Source organism: Protobothrops mucrosquamatus, unplaced genomic scaffold (genome assembly GCF_001527695.2).
Source record: "Protobothrops mucrosquamatus isolate PMUCROS unplaced genomic scaffold, P.Mucros_1.0 scaffold1475, whole genome shotgun sequence".
NCBI classification, from domain to species: domain Eukaryota; kingdom Metazoa; phylum Chordata; class Lepidosauria; order Squamata; family Viperidae; genus Protobothrops; species Protobothrops mucrosquamatus.
Genome location: NW_015387653.1, coordinates 28884 through 48523, shown reverse-complemented (window position 1 = coordinate 48523; position 19640 = coordinate 28884). Strand labels below are relative to the sequence as shown.

At 34.8% G+C, this 19640-nt stretch overlaps 1 protein-coding gene across 1 annotated transcript in view; it reads right to left on the bottom strand.

Annotated features, from left to right (window-relative positions):
* SEMA6A (semaphorin 6A) overlaps positions 1–19640 on the bottom strand; it is a 74503-nt gene that overhangs the window by 29740 nt on the left and 25123 nt on the right. Inside the window, exons 7-16 of the mRNA XM_015822140.1 lie at positions 19447–19566; positions 17261–17349; positions 16143–16360; positions 11741–11872; positions 9906–10061; positions 8334–8510; positions 6654–6794; positions 6455–6535; positions 5026–5084; positions 205–225 (exon numbers count right to left, since the gene is read on the bottom strand). Of these exons, the coding sequence (XP_015677626.1) occupies positions 205–225; positions 5026–5084; positions 6455–6535; positions 6654–6794; positions 8334–8510; positions 9906–10061; positions 11741–11872; positions 16143–16360; positions 17261–17349; positions 19447–19566 (1194 nt within the window). The remainder of the gene's footprint in view (positions 1–204; positions 226–5025; positions 5085–6454; positions 6536–6653; positions 6795–8333; positions 8511–9905; positions 10062–11740; positions 11873–16142; positions 16361–17260; positions 17350–19446; positions 19567–19640) is intronic.

Here is a 19640-nt window from a genome sequence, read left to right as displayed (position 1 = left end):
GACAAGGAACTGAACAAAGATTATTTGAAAAAAATGCATAAACTGACCATACACTGTAGTGTAAGACATTATATGGTCTATGAAAAAAATTGCACAATGTTAAAAAAAAACATGGAAATATTGGACAGGTTTGTAAACATGATTGATTTGAAACTGATCTGCACAGACAGGTATTCATACAAAATTATTAGGGAATTTCCTTACCATTCAGTGCTACGAACGAATCTGAAAAAAGAAAAAGGAGAGGGGAGGAAAAGGAAAAGGAGGGAAAGGGAAAGAATTATTTCGAATATCATTAAATTCTCTTTCCACAGGTACTAATTTACATACATCCTTGCTACTGTTTGGTGATATTTTGACAACATCCAGTCCTGAAATCAGCCTATCAGAATGGATTTTGTCATAACTTTTTAAAAATATTTTTTACTGTACTTAAAAAAAAAGCTGGAGGGGAGGTTGTTTTTAAAGAGAAGCATAAGGATCCTGAATTAAGCAATGAATCCTGCATCTGAGGAGAACTTCTATTTGACTGCAGACAGCGGGAAAATCATTACTACTCCTCAATCTCAGACAGAAATTCCTTAGGAAGATTAGAACCAGTGCCTTATATATGTTATACACTTCTTCTTGGATCAGTACCTCAAAAGTTTTCTTCCATAATGTATCTTCTTATTTTATAAAGAGATCATTAAAATGCTAGCTTCAATGGGATTCTGTACTGAGGATTGTCACTCTTAACATTACACATTTCTGTTTTAACATTTCAATATTAAAATATTGAAATTATCCATTTTACCACAATTGCTGTATCTACAACATTCCCTTGGCATGATCAAAGTTCATTTTATGAGAAACAGCACTTGCGATGTAGCAGATCATCTAAATATAAAGGAATGCTTGTACATTAGATGGGCCATTTAGGCCTTCAAAACAAACATACTGCTTTTGATTCATCTGACAATTAGTCCTAATTACTGTAAATCATATAGTGTAATTCTGTAGTACCTAAAACTGAGATATCTCTCAACCCCAGCAAAGAGAATTCTGTTCTCAGATATTCCTTCTGTTCTGTGAGCTTTCAAAGCGCTGATGTTCCAAGAATATGCACTTTCCAATCAAGGCAGAAATACATATCAGATTGAGTTCCAATAAAGGAGAAAAAAAAATAAAGGATAGGCATAATAGAAAAACAATATATGCTGTAGTGATTAAAGATCTAAAAATCTTTAAGTGTAAGTGTAAGCCTGGAAAACCAGAACTAATTGTGAACCACAAGCAGTGTTTTTCATTGAATAAGCTGGGTTAAGTATACTAATAGTTGTAATAGGCTAACTTCTGGCTTTTATAAAACAGATATAAATATTGACAATATGTATTATAGTTCATATATTAATTTCAGAGCCTCAAATACTTGAAAAAATCAAGAAGTGCATATATATTTAAAGATAACAAACTTCAGCATGGTGATTGAGGATGGTGAAAAGAATCAAGATGGCAGCTGTAACCATGGTATCTAAACCCCACCCTTTTTATGTATGTTGTAATGTAAATAAAAAGTGTTGAGGTGATGAGGCTTGCACAGATGTGGCCATTATTTTGATATTTTTGATGCAACATTACTGAACTCAAGCCTTATTTAAAGACCTCTCATGGATTTCAGAATCAATTTGATCAATCTGTGGGTTTAAAGTGCTTAGGATTTGAATGAAAGGTTTGAGTCGCTAAGTAAATTTCTCCAAATCTTCATAGATTGGATGTTTGTTTGGAGTCAGACTAGATATATGTCAAATATATAGTGAATCATTTTTTTCTCTGTGGAGTCACACATTATGTATCTTTTTTCATTTTAATTAATTAAAATAATTAATGTTATGAAGAAAAATATTTAAAATGATATCACAATGTACTTTGAGTTATCCTTAATTGCTGCCAAAGGAATTAAGATTTGGCTGGTTTATGAAGAGGCTTGGCACAGAAGCAATAATTTAAAAGACTTTTGGCATCTAAATGTTTCTTTTGAGGTTAACGCCAATAGACCAATTTTAAGGAGGAGTTAATTTCTTCAATGCAGTTAATGAGTTTTGAATGTTAAATGCTGCTCTCCTTTTTTTTAAAAAAATCTCAAGGATATTTTATAATCAGTTTATGTTAACTGCATTTTCTTATTCTGCAACAAGATTACTGTGATCTTTTTGTGGCCTTTTAAGAAGCAGGATATTTTCAAGGGAGGTTAAAGATAGCAGAATAAAGGAAAAAATCATATTTAGAATCCTGTAAACTGGAATAGTGAAAGTACCAAGGAATCACATAATCTCTGATCTCAGTTTACCTCTTACTTAACATTCAACAGACTTTCTAACTTTGATAGTACCATCCAGATGGTTTGAACGACAACTTTGAGAATTTATCGCATAACATTGATCATACTGACTTGGATTTCTGGATGGAATTTCTTGAATTCCTTCTATGGAAGGCACTAAGATGGAGAAGTGAATGGGTTTTTTTAAGCATTTAATTAATCTCAGAGAATGCTTATGATTAGTTACAGTTGTGCTTTTCTTCTTCTTCTTCTTTTTTTTTTTTAAAAAAAATCAATTTTATTTTTTTGTAAACAGAACATCTGATCTTCTCAGACATGTACATTGGAAAACATAAAATATATATGCTTTAATCTTGTTATAAAGTCTACCGATACATGTATTAGAGGTGTGTAAATTTCAAATTTCAACTCGAGACAGCTGTTCTGACCTAATTAGAAGCATTCTAAATACTCTGCCAATCTGAACTGAAGTGTTCCCACCTTGAATTGTTCTCATCTTCATTTAAAGTAAAAACAAGCAAGCAAACAACATACAAATAACTTGAGGTTATTTGGAAGTTGGTATATTTTCGCTAAAACTGAAACAGTACTATAACACTTCTAGTAAAGTTTGATTAACGTTTAGAAGGGATGCATTTAAAATGCATTATAAATCTCTATTTATAAACTGTTTCAAAGATGTTCTTAAGAGAAATGAAGCAGCATCACATAAATTGAAATCACTTTGGAACCCAATTCTCATTTTCCATCCTTTGTACTCTAAATGTATTCCTTCAGGTGAAGATCACTGTTCTACCATTAATCTTAAGCAAACAACAGACTATTACTTAATATAGTTGCTATTTTTGTGCCTATTTTCTTTTCACCCATATTTAACCCTATTCACTTAAATATAAACCTTGGCTCACCCGCCAACTCATTCTACCAATTCACCAAGCCTAACTGGTATGCTATTTTTCTGTTGCAGTGAATGCAAAAATCAATGTAACCGCAAACACAGAAAAAGCATTGAACTCATCTCAAAATATTAAAATTACAATATAAGATAAACAGAGCTAATGTAAAACTGTACATAAAGAGAACGGCAAACTAATTTTTTCCAAGCAGAAATATAATCCAAGTCAAAATAAATCACTTATTTGTTTAAAGTAGCATTAAACAAATGTACATTTGCATTAAACATCTGTAGCTGGAATCTAACTCTGAATACATGTTTATTTCACCTTCACAGGGCTGAACCAGAATGATTAGAAGTGAACAATTCTGGCAGGAAAGGGGACTTTTTAGAATATGCAAAAAACCTCCTCCCCCCAGACATTTGTAGCTTCAATCAGAGTCAGTTGTTTTTCTGCATGAAAATTTGTTGTATTAATACATAGCCAAAGAGGTTTAAGTCTAAGAGACCCAGGGACAAAGTGCCAACACCGCCCCCCCCCCCAACTATTTCCTATTTTAGGGCCACTTTTTAAAATAATAATAATAAGGGAAATAAAAACTATTATTTTTATATTATTTTTCTTCTTTTGATGTATCAAGATTGAATGACATATAGATGTCCTTTGATTTTCCTCCAATAATCTGAAACACTTGGCGTAAGAAAGCTAACAGTTGCCAGAGAATGGTAACTTCATGCTTGACTGATTTCTCCTGCAAAAATATAGAACTGTGTTCTTTTTCACAGACAGTAATTGAGACTGATTTAATAAGAATTCTAGAGAATTCTAGAGAAGACAAAATAGTGGGGCAAAGAGGATGGCAATGATCATTTAAGATGATTATGATAATAATTAGAACAATAACATTGGTAACAACAGTAATATGGAATCAACAGCAAATGCCAGAATCTCCAGTCTTCTTAGGTTACAATAATTGTCAAAGTGAGCCTGGTGAAGTCTTTGACTTAAGACAGAAAACCTTTGCACTACAAGTATTTACACATCATTTTGCATAAAATATCATAACCCCCTCCCCAAATAATAATTTTAAAAGTGGCCAAAATATCATGAGACTCCAAATAAGAACATAAAGATCTTAATATATTTGATTGTTATTGTTGTTGTAATCATCCTCAGTATCAAAATCTGAAGGTCAGTAGATGAAATATAGGCTCATCATGGATGCCTAAATTGCTGTTTCATTGTTTAAGCTAAATCTGGTTGAATTTTGTGATTGTATTATTGTTGCCAAAAAGATAACTATATTTCAAATTAAATAGTATTGAGGTATATCATAATCAAGTTTTGAAAGAGCTCACTGTCCCCCCTATGTCATAATCTGCAAGTCAGGGATTCTGGTTTTACTCATACATAACAAATAAAGATGAAAGAATTGTGTCTGTTTGGTTAAATATGTGCTTTTCTTCCTGATGGCTTCACAACTCTGCTTTCTTGTTCAAACTTCAAAAAAAATCACCATTATTAATTCATGTTTGACACACAACTTAAGGGAAATTTTCTAATTATTCTTCAGAGCTAGTTTTTAATGACAGAATGACTGTCATTTGAACATATGGTATTTTTGTAAACCTCATTTCCTTAAATGTTTCCTTTTTTAAAACAAAGTAAAGTACCTTGCACTGTTTCCATTGTTGTATGATTTTTTAAAATAATTTCTGCCATTACTAATTCTGAGTTAGCAGCACTGAAACATTTATACAGTTTCTCTCATGTAAAATTAAAATAAATGAGTAAAATGCTTTTGCTTACTTTGGCAGTCACCCAAGCCATCAGTATTGCCATGTTCTATGTCCTGCTCAAAGGCCAATCTAAACAACAGAAAGAAATAGAGAGAAGCATGAATTAATGGACATATGTGTTCCACACACAAAATTCATAGAGATAACAAAACAAATAAAAAAGAAATTTATATTTTTAATAGTTGCACAAATGCAAGCACAAAATAATGCATTTTGCTTGACTTTTCAGTTACCTCTTTAAGAGAACATGTCTATATGAATATTTTTCTTTAAAAATATAAAATATAAACTTAAGAGTCCTGATGGACTTTCAACTCCTTCTCAAGCAACAGATGGAAGCTGTGGCCAGGAAGTCATTTACCATGCTTTGGCTGATGCACCAGTTGCAACTCCATATGGACCACTCATAGTTTGGTCATCAATTAATTAAACTATTGCAGGACATGCTGATGTGATCTTTGAAAACAACTGGTGCAAATTGGGGCAGACAGATTACTGGTAAAATAATTCACCCATCAAGAATAACTCCATTATATTCTTTATGGCTCCCCATGTAAACTTCTCCAAACAGCATGCAAATAACAAGCATGATAGAGTTAGGGTTAAGGTTAAACTTTATGCTGTTATAATTACTTGGCAAACTTGCTAAAACCTTGGCAAACTTGAACACAGCAACACTTATTTTTTAAAATCAGAGGGCATCCAAGGGTCATGCTCCGAAGAAGACAGAAAATGTTCAAGACTAGCAGGTCAGTATTAGTCTTGAGCTGGAAAAAATGAGAACAATCTGATCTGTCTCGAGAGGATCTTTTGACCTTGATGAAAAGAACCAAGCACCAAGTCAGACCTAGATCAATCCTGTGTTGAGCTAACACAGTGTTAGTTTCTTTACAACAATGCAATAGTAATAGCACTTAGTTTTATATTGCCTTTCACAGTGCTTTACAGCCCTCTCTAACCGGTTTACAGAGTCGGCATATCGCCCCCAACAATCTGGGTCCTTATTTTACTGACCCCAGAAGAATGGAAGGCTGAGTCAATCTTGAGTCAGTGAGAATTGGTCAGCAGAATTTGCCTGCAATACTGCATTCTAACCACTGCACAGCTCTTTGATGAAGATGTAATAGAAACTTTATAATTCTTATCTCAATTTAGAATGTGGCTTGTTTTGGGGAGTGTTTTTGCTTAAAAGAAACAGAATTTATTGAATCTAAAGCATTGCACAGTCCTAAGATTTATGTATCTTCATCCTTAATCAGAGAGAAGTCCACCTGAAATACCACTCTGGAACAGAGGCAATAAGAAGCATGCAATCAAGTCACTTCCTTTTTTTGTCATGCATGTTTTTGTCTATAGTTTTCAGTGAAGCTCCTAACTAGAATATTGCTCAGTATTATAACTGAAATAAATACATTCTCCCATAGCCAACACAAACTTACGTTGCTCCAGGTAGAAGCTGCATGCATGCTCCGCTTTCTTTCATCCATCCACAGTATGGGTCCCTAGAAGCTATGCAGGCCCTTAACAGAGGAAACATGTACAAATCATTCTATAAATACTTTGTTATTATTACTTCTGTGTCAGTATCAACATGTCAGTGTATGTACTGCAGAGGAAGTGATACTGAGAAATACATACTTTTTGCATTTGCCATGACGCTCACACCTTCCCAGAGGAACTCTTATCAAACAGTTTGAAAATGCTACATAGAGGGCACGGCTTTGCTTGTCCAGTTGCATGCCCATAATTCTCTTGTCCTCCACCCCATCATAGCTGCACCTAATTTGGATGAATGGGTTGAATAATCATTTCCATCAGTCTTGAAAACTTTGATTATAAAACAAATAATAAATAGAATAAAATCAGGTGCATAGACATATTTCACTTAGAGTAATATATTTGGATGATCTAATTTAAATCCTTTATTATATGATTTCATGGAGTGCACCAAAGAGATGGGAAGTAATGTAAGCTGCTGGAGAGTCACAGGTATGATTTTTCTTTCTGGTATGGTTTGAGACAACCAACGGAAGAAGGTGCTGGAGAAAGGATGGGAGGAAAGGATCTATTCCTCACCTTTTGCTCTAAAACCATCATATGATTGAGCCATATTTTGAAGAATATCCTAACTCGTAGCTGTCATAAACTGAGAAAGGGAATAGCGTTGGTTTTCATTTTTTCACATGGAAAGTAAGCTTTTATGAACCATTTTGGCATCAGTAAACAAGGAGCAAAAATATATAGTTTTATGCTTGGCCAAAATGTCTTCACCCTCATTCTAAGATGTTGTACCCCCACATCTTTACACATACACACATGCTGCCTTTCATGTGAGGCATTCAACTAGAATATATTATATATATTTAAAATAAAAAATAAAAGTATTTAATTAAATATTTTTTTAAAAAAATGGAAGTGGAGACAGCAAGTGATTGTTGAAAAATAGTATTGATGCAGAGTTAAAATTGGAGTGAAGTTCAAACAAAATCCCAAATAATTTTCTCAGGGATGAGAAAGAATCCCTTTGAATGCCTCACATTCTTCTATTTGCATCTTATCTATATACCATGTTTTCCCAAAAGTAAGACCTATTCCGAAAATAAGCCCTAGCTTGATTTTTGAGGGTGGGCCTAATATAAGCCCCACCCCAAAAATAAGCCCTAGTTTGGGGACAAGGTGCACACCTAAAAATCAAGCTGGAGCAGGGGAGGGGAGTGGAACTACCCCACATGCCCCGCACCTGCTTATCGTTGCAGCCAGGACTCCTATGAATCGACACTTGCCTCACCGGCCTACTTCTTCTGCGGCCAAAGGAAATGCCTATATATCTGAGAATGGAGCTCTGGCCTGCATTTCTGGAAAGGCCTCTGATGGCTAAATGCAGGCTGGGGAGTGTGTGGCACATGTCAATCTGGAGCTCCATTCTCAGCTGCAGAGACATTTCCTTTGGCCGCAGAAGTGGGCCAGCTGGGCGAGGCTGTTGGTGCTGCCGCCACAAGGTAAGACCATGGAAAAGACCCCCCCTGAAAATAAGATCTGGTGCCTCTTTTGGAGGGGAAAAAAATAAGACCGGGTCCTATTTTCAGGGAAACACGGTAACTGTATATAATCCTGTCTGTAGTATAATTATTTACTGTGAAGTATTGGTTTTAATCTTTTTTCATAAATCTATAGCAATATAAAAGAGAATCCTTTATTTAAAAATAAAAAATAATTGTGCTAGGGATTCTCCCCAATCAGGAAAAAAGCAATAGATAGGAATTCAGAACTAATTTGTTGCTAAGTAATGTAATAAAAGAAAGAAGCATTGATACACACTTTTCAGAGCTGTAAATGCTCATCTCCTCCAGGAAAAGGCTGTCATTTAGAAAACCACTGTTCCCTGTCCTGACTAAGAACTTCAAAATAATTCCTTTCTCTGATCCAAGGAAAACCACAGTATGGTTCTGATTCGGGCCAGCAGCATTATCTACAGCAATTTTCGTCAAGCGGTATCTGGAACGACAGCATTATAGTTTTAATCATTACAGTAGTCTCTTTTTAAAATCTATTCAGATGTAATTCTGCACTTTCATAGAGAGAAAGTCTTTTCCCAGCATAAAATCAGGTTTAGCCTGGGTCAAGATGAAGCTACCACAAGATTGATTTACTGTATGTATCTATTCGGTGCTTTACAACACATCTGAACAGTTGACAGATTATAACTTTCTCTCTCTCTGACAAAGGTGTTTTGGACCAGGCATGTGCACCTTCAATATATCAGTCAGCAGCTTCTTGATGGAGCAATGTGCAACACCTTTTTGAATCAAAATACTGCACAGCTGTATACAGAATATAGGGCATGCATATGTGCAAAGCTTGTGCTTTGCAATGTGAAAATAACGATTAACATATTTTACTGTTGTTGGATTCTTAATCAGAAAACCAGTTTCTTCAAACTGTTTAAACCCTTTCCCCACCGAGAGATATCTTTAAATAGGTAAACACTCATATACATGTGAATGTGTATGACTACAGCAATGTGTAAATCTACTTGTAAAATGAAGTTTACATATCAGCTGGTATATTTTCCAGACACCCAGTTTACAGATTCTGAAGGCTGTTGGTTTATATGATCTTGAAGGAGGAAAGTATTATTTCTTTTCTTATGCTGACAGAGGACTATTTGGATGTCAACATTACCCTCTGAACATTTGTATAAATGTTAAAGCTTCCTTAACACATCCTGAGAGACCTCAGTACATCCTGAAATCATCCCACAGAAATTTTATATCCGGCCAATGTTTCCTTCATCTACCTATTATTTTATTTAGAATTTTCTATTGGAGTCTTTTAAAATTATGATTCAAATGTAAACGCAGAAGTTAGTAATTCCTTTGAGATATGGTTTGAGGGAAACCTGGTAAAAAATTAGTAACATTCTTCTAGTCACTACAATTCTATGACAATTACCTCATGCCTATTCTAGTTCATAAAAACTTGAAATATGCCATAATTGACTACTTTAATCGCCCATCTATTTCAGCATTAGATTTCCAAATATAGTCAGTTCATTTTAGAGAGATTCTATTAAATCTCTTCAAAGGCTTTTAAATAATTTGATCATATCTATATACTTACTTCCTTTCCTTCAATACCCTGACTTTGGATTATTTTACAACAATATTTTAAATAATATTGTTCCCGGTGCTGATTTTGGGGGACAAGCACTGTCCTGTTTGCTTAATTATAATTTAATTATCATTTTTGCTTAATTATCAATTATCAGTTAAAGTCCTAGATTATTGAGAACCAGGACAGACATGCATGAGTTCTAAATTAGAGTGCAATCTCAAATTTGGGGATAGAACAGAACCCCTAGTGAAATAAATAGGAAAAAAAGTTATTTACCTAACCATAGTACGGAGAAACCATGGCTTGTTCACAACTGATGGTACTGCTTCATCCATGAGAGAATGTGTTTTGATGAAATTTAGTGTGTCATCTGGAAATTCATTGGAGGATGTGTATTTTTCAAGTGAACTGGAGCCTGCACAGGAACCTGGCCTAAATCAAAAACAGGTTGGAAGGAAATATGATTATGTTGCTTCTTATTGCAAATATTCTAGACAAGCTGTTTTTATAAGCATCTGCTATTAGCTGAGAATATGCCAGAGGCTTTGTAGAAGAAACCGAACGATACATAAGGCTTCCAAGTTGAAGCTCTCTTGTATTTCTCTTTGATCTAGTCTTTCCATGATCCTAGCTCAGCATTCAGCAGTCACTTCCATGAATATTACATTTAGGACTATTTAGTAAATATAAACATATTTAACAGAATATTAAATTTGTTAAGTTTATAGTTTGTAAAGATGTGTTCATGGTTCGTCCACCCACATGGTACACCAACAAACACACAATCTGGCAATGTTCTGTTTATTTTTAAGGCATATTTCAAATGTAAGTCTCTTAGAATTAAGAAAACTATGTTGAAAGCAGAAGAAAAATTTTACATTTTTTCCCTGGAAATGTAATATCAAGCTGCTTTAAATACACAGCTTGAAGGCTAAATGCAGTCAGCAGCAAAGAGTAAGTAACCTCTTTTCTATGGTTCCCAAGAATATTTTATTTTTGTCAGTATAAAAACTTGAGCCTTGAAAGCATTAATATATAGGGGCTTTTAATGGTAAGACACAGTGTCATCTATCTTGGATTACAGTACAAATATGCTCAGTTTATTCCTGGAATCTCCCCATATTTTATGGCAATTGGGCCAAAATAGTTATACGCTAGCAGCAAAAGAATCTGTTTTCTTTTGCTGACTGTGCCCTCCCCTTGGTTCCTTTTCCTGTACTTTTTTTCTTGTTTGCGGTAATGCTGATTGTCCACACTTTGAACTGAGGGGGTGAGGAAATCCCTGCAAATCAACATCAAGCTGAGTAATTACACGTACGTGTGAATTAAATATAAAAACTCTATCTTCTTTGTAAATTATAAGTGTGATTGCGGTATTGGATTATAAAAGGTCTCTACCATTACACAAACAAAGTGTATATGAGAAAACTGCAGAGGTTGTCATTAGAATCAGTGAAGGGCAAAACTGAAGTGACTAAAATATAAAGAAAAATCTAAAAAGAAAGAAGGTGAAACAAAAATGAGCAATTCTTTTCTGTAGGTTAAGATCAAAAGCAACAAATCAATAATTTGTTTATGTTTGTACTATAGTGTTGCTTAGTTTTCTTTTTTTAATAATGAAAATTATTATATCAATTATAAACATATGATTAAAAATTAGAGGAAAAAAGAATCAACATCGTCTTAGCTGACAATAACAATACAAATAGATCATGTTTGCAGACAATCCTTTCTATTGCTGGAGCAATTAACTTATTGCTTCTGCCTATGAATGAGGATGACCGAGAATAACCTACACTGAGGCGCTGTCATTGTATGTCAAATTCTTACCTTGATATTTTTGTTAGGAAAATGTTGAGTTTTCCTTTTCTAAAAATAAATTATACAGATTGGTTGCTTGCTTACCATAATTTTCCTCACTTGCCTGACCAAATCCTTTACCAAGAATAAGAGGTTCTGGTTTTTGCCTTTGTATGAACCGTGCTGATTGCTTCTGCATTTGCCTCCACTTCTCAACTCTTGCATTTACACTATATATTACGTCTCCCATGAAATGAAAACCAAAGGACTTCCATCCCTGGCATTACTGTGCATGCAATAGAGAAATGTACCTGGGTTTAGGCACTCTTTCATCAGGAACTGGTGTCCATATTGAATCTGGAGATTTTTGTTCTTTGAATCTTCCAGTAAATACACTGGCAATGTCGAGAATATCATAAGCGCAGACAGCAGAGCCAGGGATGCTGCAATGTGACATTTCCAGAAATAGTTACTCATCCTGAAATTATGCATTTTTCTCTTTCTCTCTTTTTTGATCTGAGATACATACAGCACAGAAGCCTTCCTGTCATAGGCCATTCATTTCTGAATCTTGCAACCTCTTGGCATTGACAGTAAAAGGTTGCCTTATGAAGACATTTCTATTGAAACATTCAGTGGGCAGCCAATTTCTAACAATTTTCATCTTCATAAGATTAAAAAAAAAAGTAATAATTTTGATGACTCCCAAGATGTTGAGACATACTTCTGGTAACGTAAACTAAAAAAATACTGTATTATCAAGTTATAACCTCTTTGTGGAAGAAACTGGTGTTGAAAATGAACACATGCTCAGTGTGATACTGTCTGAACCTTTGGTGGTTATCTAGTTGCAATCTAGAAAGCACTCATGTATCCGAGCAGGTATATTTTGCAGAGATGCACATTGCTCAGTCACAACCTATTTGGCTGTTGAAGTTGTGGCATTCCATTTTCCTGGATGTTTCTGGTTGAATTCCTATGAACAGGGATTTGCTTAATTCAGTCAACTATAAAGAAGCAAATGCAGTTTCATCTTACTCCCAGTGCAATTTAAATTTAGACTGTTTGCATGTAACACAATAATAGCAATCATCAAATATAATTACAGTCTTATACAAACACTTCTGGAAAAGCTTTTTTGTTGATGGTTTACATGTATGAATTATTGATCTATTTTTATTGCTTACTCAGTCTGCTACATTACTTTTGTGTCTGACTTAAGCTACATGCTTCTGATCAGATAATAAGCACTATCTGGCTGTATGTTAAGTAATTTCTATTTACAAAGATGACATGATCAAATATCTAAAAAAATCCATAATTATGAATTATACTTTATAAAATGTAATAAAATGCTAGAATCAAGAAATTTACAAACATAATAATAGTAAGAACTGGCAATAGGTGGCAATAGTTCCAGATGGAAAGACAAGTTCTTTAATAGCAAGAAATTGAGGGAAAATGTCTGATATTGTTAGCAACGAAGGAATAATGTTACTAATGAAATTAACTCTGCAGGAACATTAAATCTGAAGATTGATTAAAGATGCAACAAGGAAAACATTAAAGAATGTTAAACCAAATTCCAACAAGTCTTTTCAATCCTTCTTCTACTCCTTCTCCCCTCTTTTGGGTAAATACATTTCATTTTGAACAATGATTGCCTTCCAAATAAAATATATATATTTCCTGTGTTTGGCTGTATAGCATTTCCAATTCATGGCTTAAAAATTCCCAAAGCAGCTGCTTTAATTTGATTCTCAATAGGACCTATTATGCCACGTTGCTGGCATTTCATCCCAATGCGAAATGACAAGTGATTTACCACTAACTTTGCTGTGGTCATCTCCTCTGACTTCAGGTAGCCAACATGCAGTGGTGTATGAATACACCAAAACATGCAATGAAGTGTGAGTACACTAACTCCCTCCCCCTTTCCTTCAGATATCTTGTAAGACATGGGAAAGAAATAGGTTCTACCACAGTTCTAAATTCACTTTAATTAGCTAAAGTTTTCCAGAGAATGTAAGAACAAGATATCTTGGTATTTTTCTATAAGTGAAAAGTAAGATGAGATACCAGTGCTTACACAAACTTAAGTGATAAGGGAATGCTTGTAATGCCTTTTATTACCTGATATCAGAATTACTCCTATTATTTCTTCTTATTTTTTGTTTGTACATGGTAGGAAGCAAAGGACATAGCCACATTCAAGCCATCTGTTGTGCTGGACATTGTACAAGAAAGGCATATCCATTAGAAGGAAGGAAACTCATGTCCATGAGGAAGGAGAATGATTTTCCTTGGCATGCTCTATTTCCCTGTGATTCATAAGGAGTACAATCTGCTAGAGCTTGTGCAGAAATGCATTGTTCTGCCTACAAACTCCATTTGTTTTTAATAGTGCCTGAGCAGAGGATGCTTGCAACAAATTGTGCCAGCCAGACTTGAGAATTGTTTCTATACAAAATGGTTAGAGCTGAAGCTTCAGTGACTCATGCAATTTAATTCTCACACACCAGAAACTAGCACATCTCCTTTTGTGTATGATACATGAACTCCAAATGTAGAAGCAGTTGGCTCAAGGAAAGTTCACAAAAAATCCCTTTCATATTTAAGAAAGAAAAAAAATGCACAATCACAATCATATATGACCTTGTCATTATTATCAATTATGAACCAAACTATAGTGAATGGAATGTATTATTGATCCAATTTATTGAAGATGCCATCCAAAATTAGTAACAAAATACTAGTTTTTAATGGTACAATTTTTGATATATTTCTTTCACGAAGAACAAAAAATGTATGTATTAGGACACAGCAGTTTTTAGCCATTATTTTGCTTTTTAAAACTCCAGCTTTTTCCCAGGTTATCATGATTACATTCCTTGAATAATTCAAAGATTGAAAGAAAGTTCTTTTTTTTTAAATGAAGCTTTGCTCCCAAAAGCCTGCCATTTCCAAACTAGCCTACTGATTTTGTTATAGTATATGGTCAGTTGGTTGTAATACTACAATTGTTTGATTTTGCCCATTAGCATCTCACAATACTTTATGTGAGAATACAACAGATTGGAAACCCAAGTGGCTGGATTTCCTGTATAGGATGAATAAAAAAAATCATTCATATTTTGAAGGAAATTGTTACTGTGGAGATAGATTTAGAAAGATTGAACAATTATGAAGTTGAAGTGAGAGCCTCAAAGGAAACTCTGGCTTTCTTGTGACATTTGCCCCATGCCCTTTTCAGCTGCTGCCAATGTTCAGAAAGTACGTTAAAATTAACTGTAGTAATTTAAAGGATGATTTCACAAAGAGAAGCTGGAATGGTAGAATAGATCTCATCTTATGAAAAAATGGAATCAGATTTTTTTTAGAAAGCATGTTGTTTTTATTCTGGATACCTACACATTTCACTTCATACCCTTGTCAAAGGCCCCATGCAGCCACTGACAAGCTCCACAAACTGAACATGTGTTATAGTGAAAATGCTGCACACTCCTTCAGTATATGAATGAATTTTCAGTTTTCTTTCTTATGTTTTATGCACTAGTATATCAACATTAAAAACTTCCCATGACAATTTAATTTGAGAAAGTGTTATTTGTTTAAATTTTAAGTAGTGGGAACAATTTCAAGCAAACAGTAATCTGTGATTATCTATTCTAATCAAAGCTTGGCAAACCATAGTTCCTAGAGCCTGAATATCATGTGAGATGGCTTGTGATTAATTCAAATTCGGAAGCAGATGTTATCAGCTGCCTTATATGGTGTGCAAATGATAATACATGAAACAAGGAATAAGTGAGTTCAAAATTTATGCACCCTGAGATTTAGCTACAGATTCCCTATTGACAAGCAGACAACCATGCATGTAAGCAATGCAGTGGAAGATTTTTACAAGTACTCTCAAAATATTTTAACTAAAAACAAAACAAACCCCCAGTCCAAACTGCATTAGCAATACTTTTTTCTGGCTTTTAGGGACTTTCTGAAATTTTAGAACAAGCAGAAAAGCCCATTCTCAACAATGGGAAGAAAAGGAGCTGTGCAAGTTAGTAATAAAACAGGTAGTCCTCAACCTATGACCCCAAAATTTCTGTTGTTAAGTGAGATATTTGTTTTGCTCCATTTTACAACCTTTCTTGCCACAGTTGTTAAGTGAATCACTGCAAGTGTTCAGTTAGTCACATGGTTGTTAAGTTAATCTGGCTTCCTTATTGACTTTGCTCATCTAAGAAGGCTGCAAAAGAGGATCACCTGAGGCCGGGACACTGCAACCGTCATAAATATGAGTCAGTTGCCAAGCATCTGAATTTTGATCATGTGAACGTGGGAATGCTGCAATCGTCTTAAGTGTGAAAAATGGTTATAAGTTACTTTTTTCATTGCGGTTGTAACTTTGAATGGTCACTAATTGTACTGTTGTTGTAAGTCGAGGACTACCTATAGATGATTTTTCTAAGGGCTACGAGGAAAAACGGGAAGGAATCAAAAAATCTTATGCACCGAAAGACTCCCATTTGTGTATTCCTCTCAACAAATTAGTGTAAGTTGAAAGAACACAAAATTCTTGTCTGCAGTATCAAGTTAAAGATGCTTTAGCTGATATTTTATGCGAGTTAGTATTTAATAGCCAGTTTCTCTTTATTTAAGGCAATGTTATCAAGTGGGTTGAAAACAGTCACCCTCCTCTATTAAAACCATTACCTGTTATAAGGGGTAGAAAAAGTTGCTAAGACAATGTCCCGGCCATTAACATCGGTAACGTCGGTAACTGCCTGCAGTATGTTGAAATAGAAATGCGAATCTCCAGGTACTGAACAGTTCAATCGTGCCTTCAGGAAGGACGTCCACTGCTTTTCTAGCACTCGTTGAGATCCACCCATGTCGTTCTTGCAAACCCGAGCTACTCTGGGGAAAACTACCTGCAATGCGGAAAGGGGAATAAAGAATCTGTGATATATTTTTACTAGAATTCTGCTGTTTCCTCCTTTAAAAAAAAGCAGAGTTGGCAGAACTGAGTGCTTAATTGGATCTCCAGTTTCCTATAATCTGTGACAAATAACAAACAGAACAAAATTCAGTTTTGGAACTGTGTGCTATGAAAGATAAGCTTCTGACATTTCACATCCAGCCATAAATCCTTCAGGAGATTCATTCTCGGCCCATGTAAAACTCATTTCTATGCAGGCCACTCAGCTTTCTCTTCCTACAAACAAAAGGACATTCTGTATTTGCAATCCATGTGGCCCGTACTGCCAGCCGGAGTCCCATATCCCCAGCATATTTTATTTAAAAAATATGGAAGACTCATCAAGCTTTTATTCATGCTTTCTCCTTTTTAACCTTGTAAGCCTTTTATTGTGGAAATATTCCTTAAAAGGTCTTTTCAGTAAAGGCTTTCATTGTGCTTTATTACATGGCAAGACTGAAATTTCTCCTCATTTACTTCTGTTGTTCATAGAAAGGTCTTTCAAATGCAGCTGCTCCCTTGCTTTAAAGTCAGCCTTGCAGTGATTATTTGGAGCTTTGAATTAAATCAATTTGCCATATGTTTTCCAGTTTAATGGGGGTACATTTTTTTCCCCCAAAAAAATTGTTGTCGTTCCAAACCAAAATATTTTATATTAGCTTTTCTCTAATCTGGTGCCCTTCAGATTTATAGAACTCCCGCTATCACTAGCCATCATAAGAAAGGTGTTTTATATCAAGATAACACCATGCCTCATTCCTACCAAAATTTGGCATGAACAGCAGAATCTTTCTCACAACAGTGACCTTGTTATTGTGATTTATAGCTCTCATTTCAAGGTTATTCTCCTTACCTTCCCCATACTGTGATATTCCACTGCAATTTCCCGAAAGAAGAAGTAGATATAGTTACCATAATCTACTGCATGAACAAAATATGGTTCTGAAAGAAAGACAACATGTGCTCATAAATAGAAACACTTTCATCGAATAGTAAAATCAATCTAACCTGGGCTGAATATTTTTCATCGGCTTTTGTAGCACGTATTTATTTTACAATACAGGGTGATTATAAATCAACAGGATCTAGGTATGAGGATGGTCAGTCAAATCTCTGAAAGCTATTGAAAATATCACATATATGGAAAAAGTAAATTAGCGTCATCTAGGACTGCCTGTTGGCTCAGACATAATTCCTTATCTACACAGAGAAAAAGAATGAACAATAGGGCACAAAAAAAGGCAGTGGAAGCAGGACTGACTTATAACTTCCTGCCAACTTCTCCACTGGTTTTCCTTGTAGAAAGTTAGCAGGGAACCTTGTAAATACAATGACATGACTATGGGTGACAGCAGCAGTAAAGTGGTGGAGCAGCAGTGAAACAGCCACAACTTTGCCAAATTTCAATGTCGTGGGAGCCATAGATCTCAAATTTTGGAAGCATTTTGTAAATTAGCCCATTTGGGAAGCATTGTTTCTAAAATTGTTGCTCAATGATGCACTGTTTCACCCAATTGAAGGTTACAAACAATCAAACAGACAGAAAGGTTTTAGTTGTATACAGATTCAAAAACTTCAAAATGCTGCAATTGCTTAGATATCCTTAAGAATTATGTTGTCTGTAATGAAGCAATGGATATTACATTCAAATGTAATTCTAATTTTGGCAGTGGATGGGTGACCAAATGAAGGCTAAGCCATTAAATATCCTATTTAACCATTCAGATATAGCTACCCACCTATGCACACACACACTCACAAATGAAATGGTGTTGAAATGCTTGTATGATCTGAGACCAACAACTCATATACAGCCTCTTTCAAGTTAATAGAAATAACTATAGAGAGTTCTACTGAGGAGATGAACTAATGCCAGATTCATGGGCAAGCATTTAGCTCAACGGAGTCTTTTTTAGGGTTGGGGTGGGGGATGTTAAAGCAAGTGAATCTCTGTATTGGAGGAAAGACAGGACACTTATTATTGTCCAATCTTCAGATAACTGTATGGCCCAGAATGAAGACTACAAAAGACTTTATTAGGTGCATTGTTGTGACAAATTATTAATACAAATATGACTAAAATAAAATATGAAAAGTTATTCTTGTGTGTGTGTATAGATATAGATATAGATAGTAGGCCCATAAATCAGAGATATAACTATTTCATTTGCATTTTACTCCAAAAATGGAACTCCAGTTCTCCTTATTTGCACACACAGGATTATTCTTATCAAAGAGAATTAATAACAAACTGAAGTAATAAAAACATGACTATAAAAATGCAATAATTTTTGCATTTTGCTCATAAAGAAAAAAATGGAAATAACATCATTTACAGACTGTGTCCTTTCTCTTTCTCTCTCTTTTGCATTTTTTGTCTATAAACAAAAGCCCGTTTTCACAACAACATAATGCTGCGTGGCATTCATTCATAATGCCATTGGAAAAGAATGAATGGCAACTTTTTTTTTGACAATGGGGCTATTGAGAACATACAAATTGCCTAATTCAGCGGCACTCATTCATTATTTCTTGACAATAAAATGGAGGTTCTGATATTCTATTTTTTATTGGTGTATCTCAACCCGGCAGAACAAATCCTCTACACTTCACAAACCCTAGATTGCCTAGGCCCATCAGAGGGAAGAGCTGATGGTGCCATCATTGTTCTAAAATAACTCTTTACCCATTCCTTATCGTCAATCTTTGATGAAATATCTAGCTGTTAAAAAATTAATTGGATGCTATCTATTTTGATGGCTCTTGTAATTTTGTATGAATACCTAGCAACTAAAAAAAAAATCAGTGGAACAAGTGTATTGTAAAAAAAGGCAATTCAGTATCTCTACCTGACAGAATGCATTGCTGAAATAAAGTATGGTTTCTTTGTGCTTTAAAAATCGGTTCGTTGAACAATCACTAAAGAGCGAGATTTTGAAGAAGCACAGCAAAAGTAAGTAAAATAAGACAACAAGGTCTACAGAGAATCCAACAGTGTATCCCAAAATGTCCCCCTTCTTCCTGTAGCTCTTTATTTACCTTTCAACCATTTTGAATCATGTTTGACTGTCCGCAGCGTCGGGCTGTCTCCAAGGCTCCGGTAAATGACGGCATCTATTGCAAGGAAATCTGTCACAGTGGCAGAATACAGCTTTCCCTCTTTTGGGATGGAATTGGAAATCAGCAATAGGGAAGAAGGAAAAAAAAAGAACAGCATAGTTGTATCTGCTAGG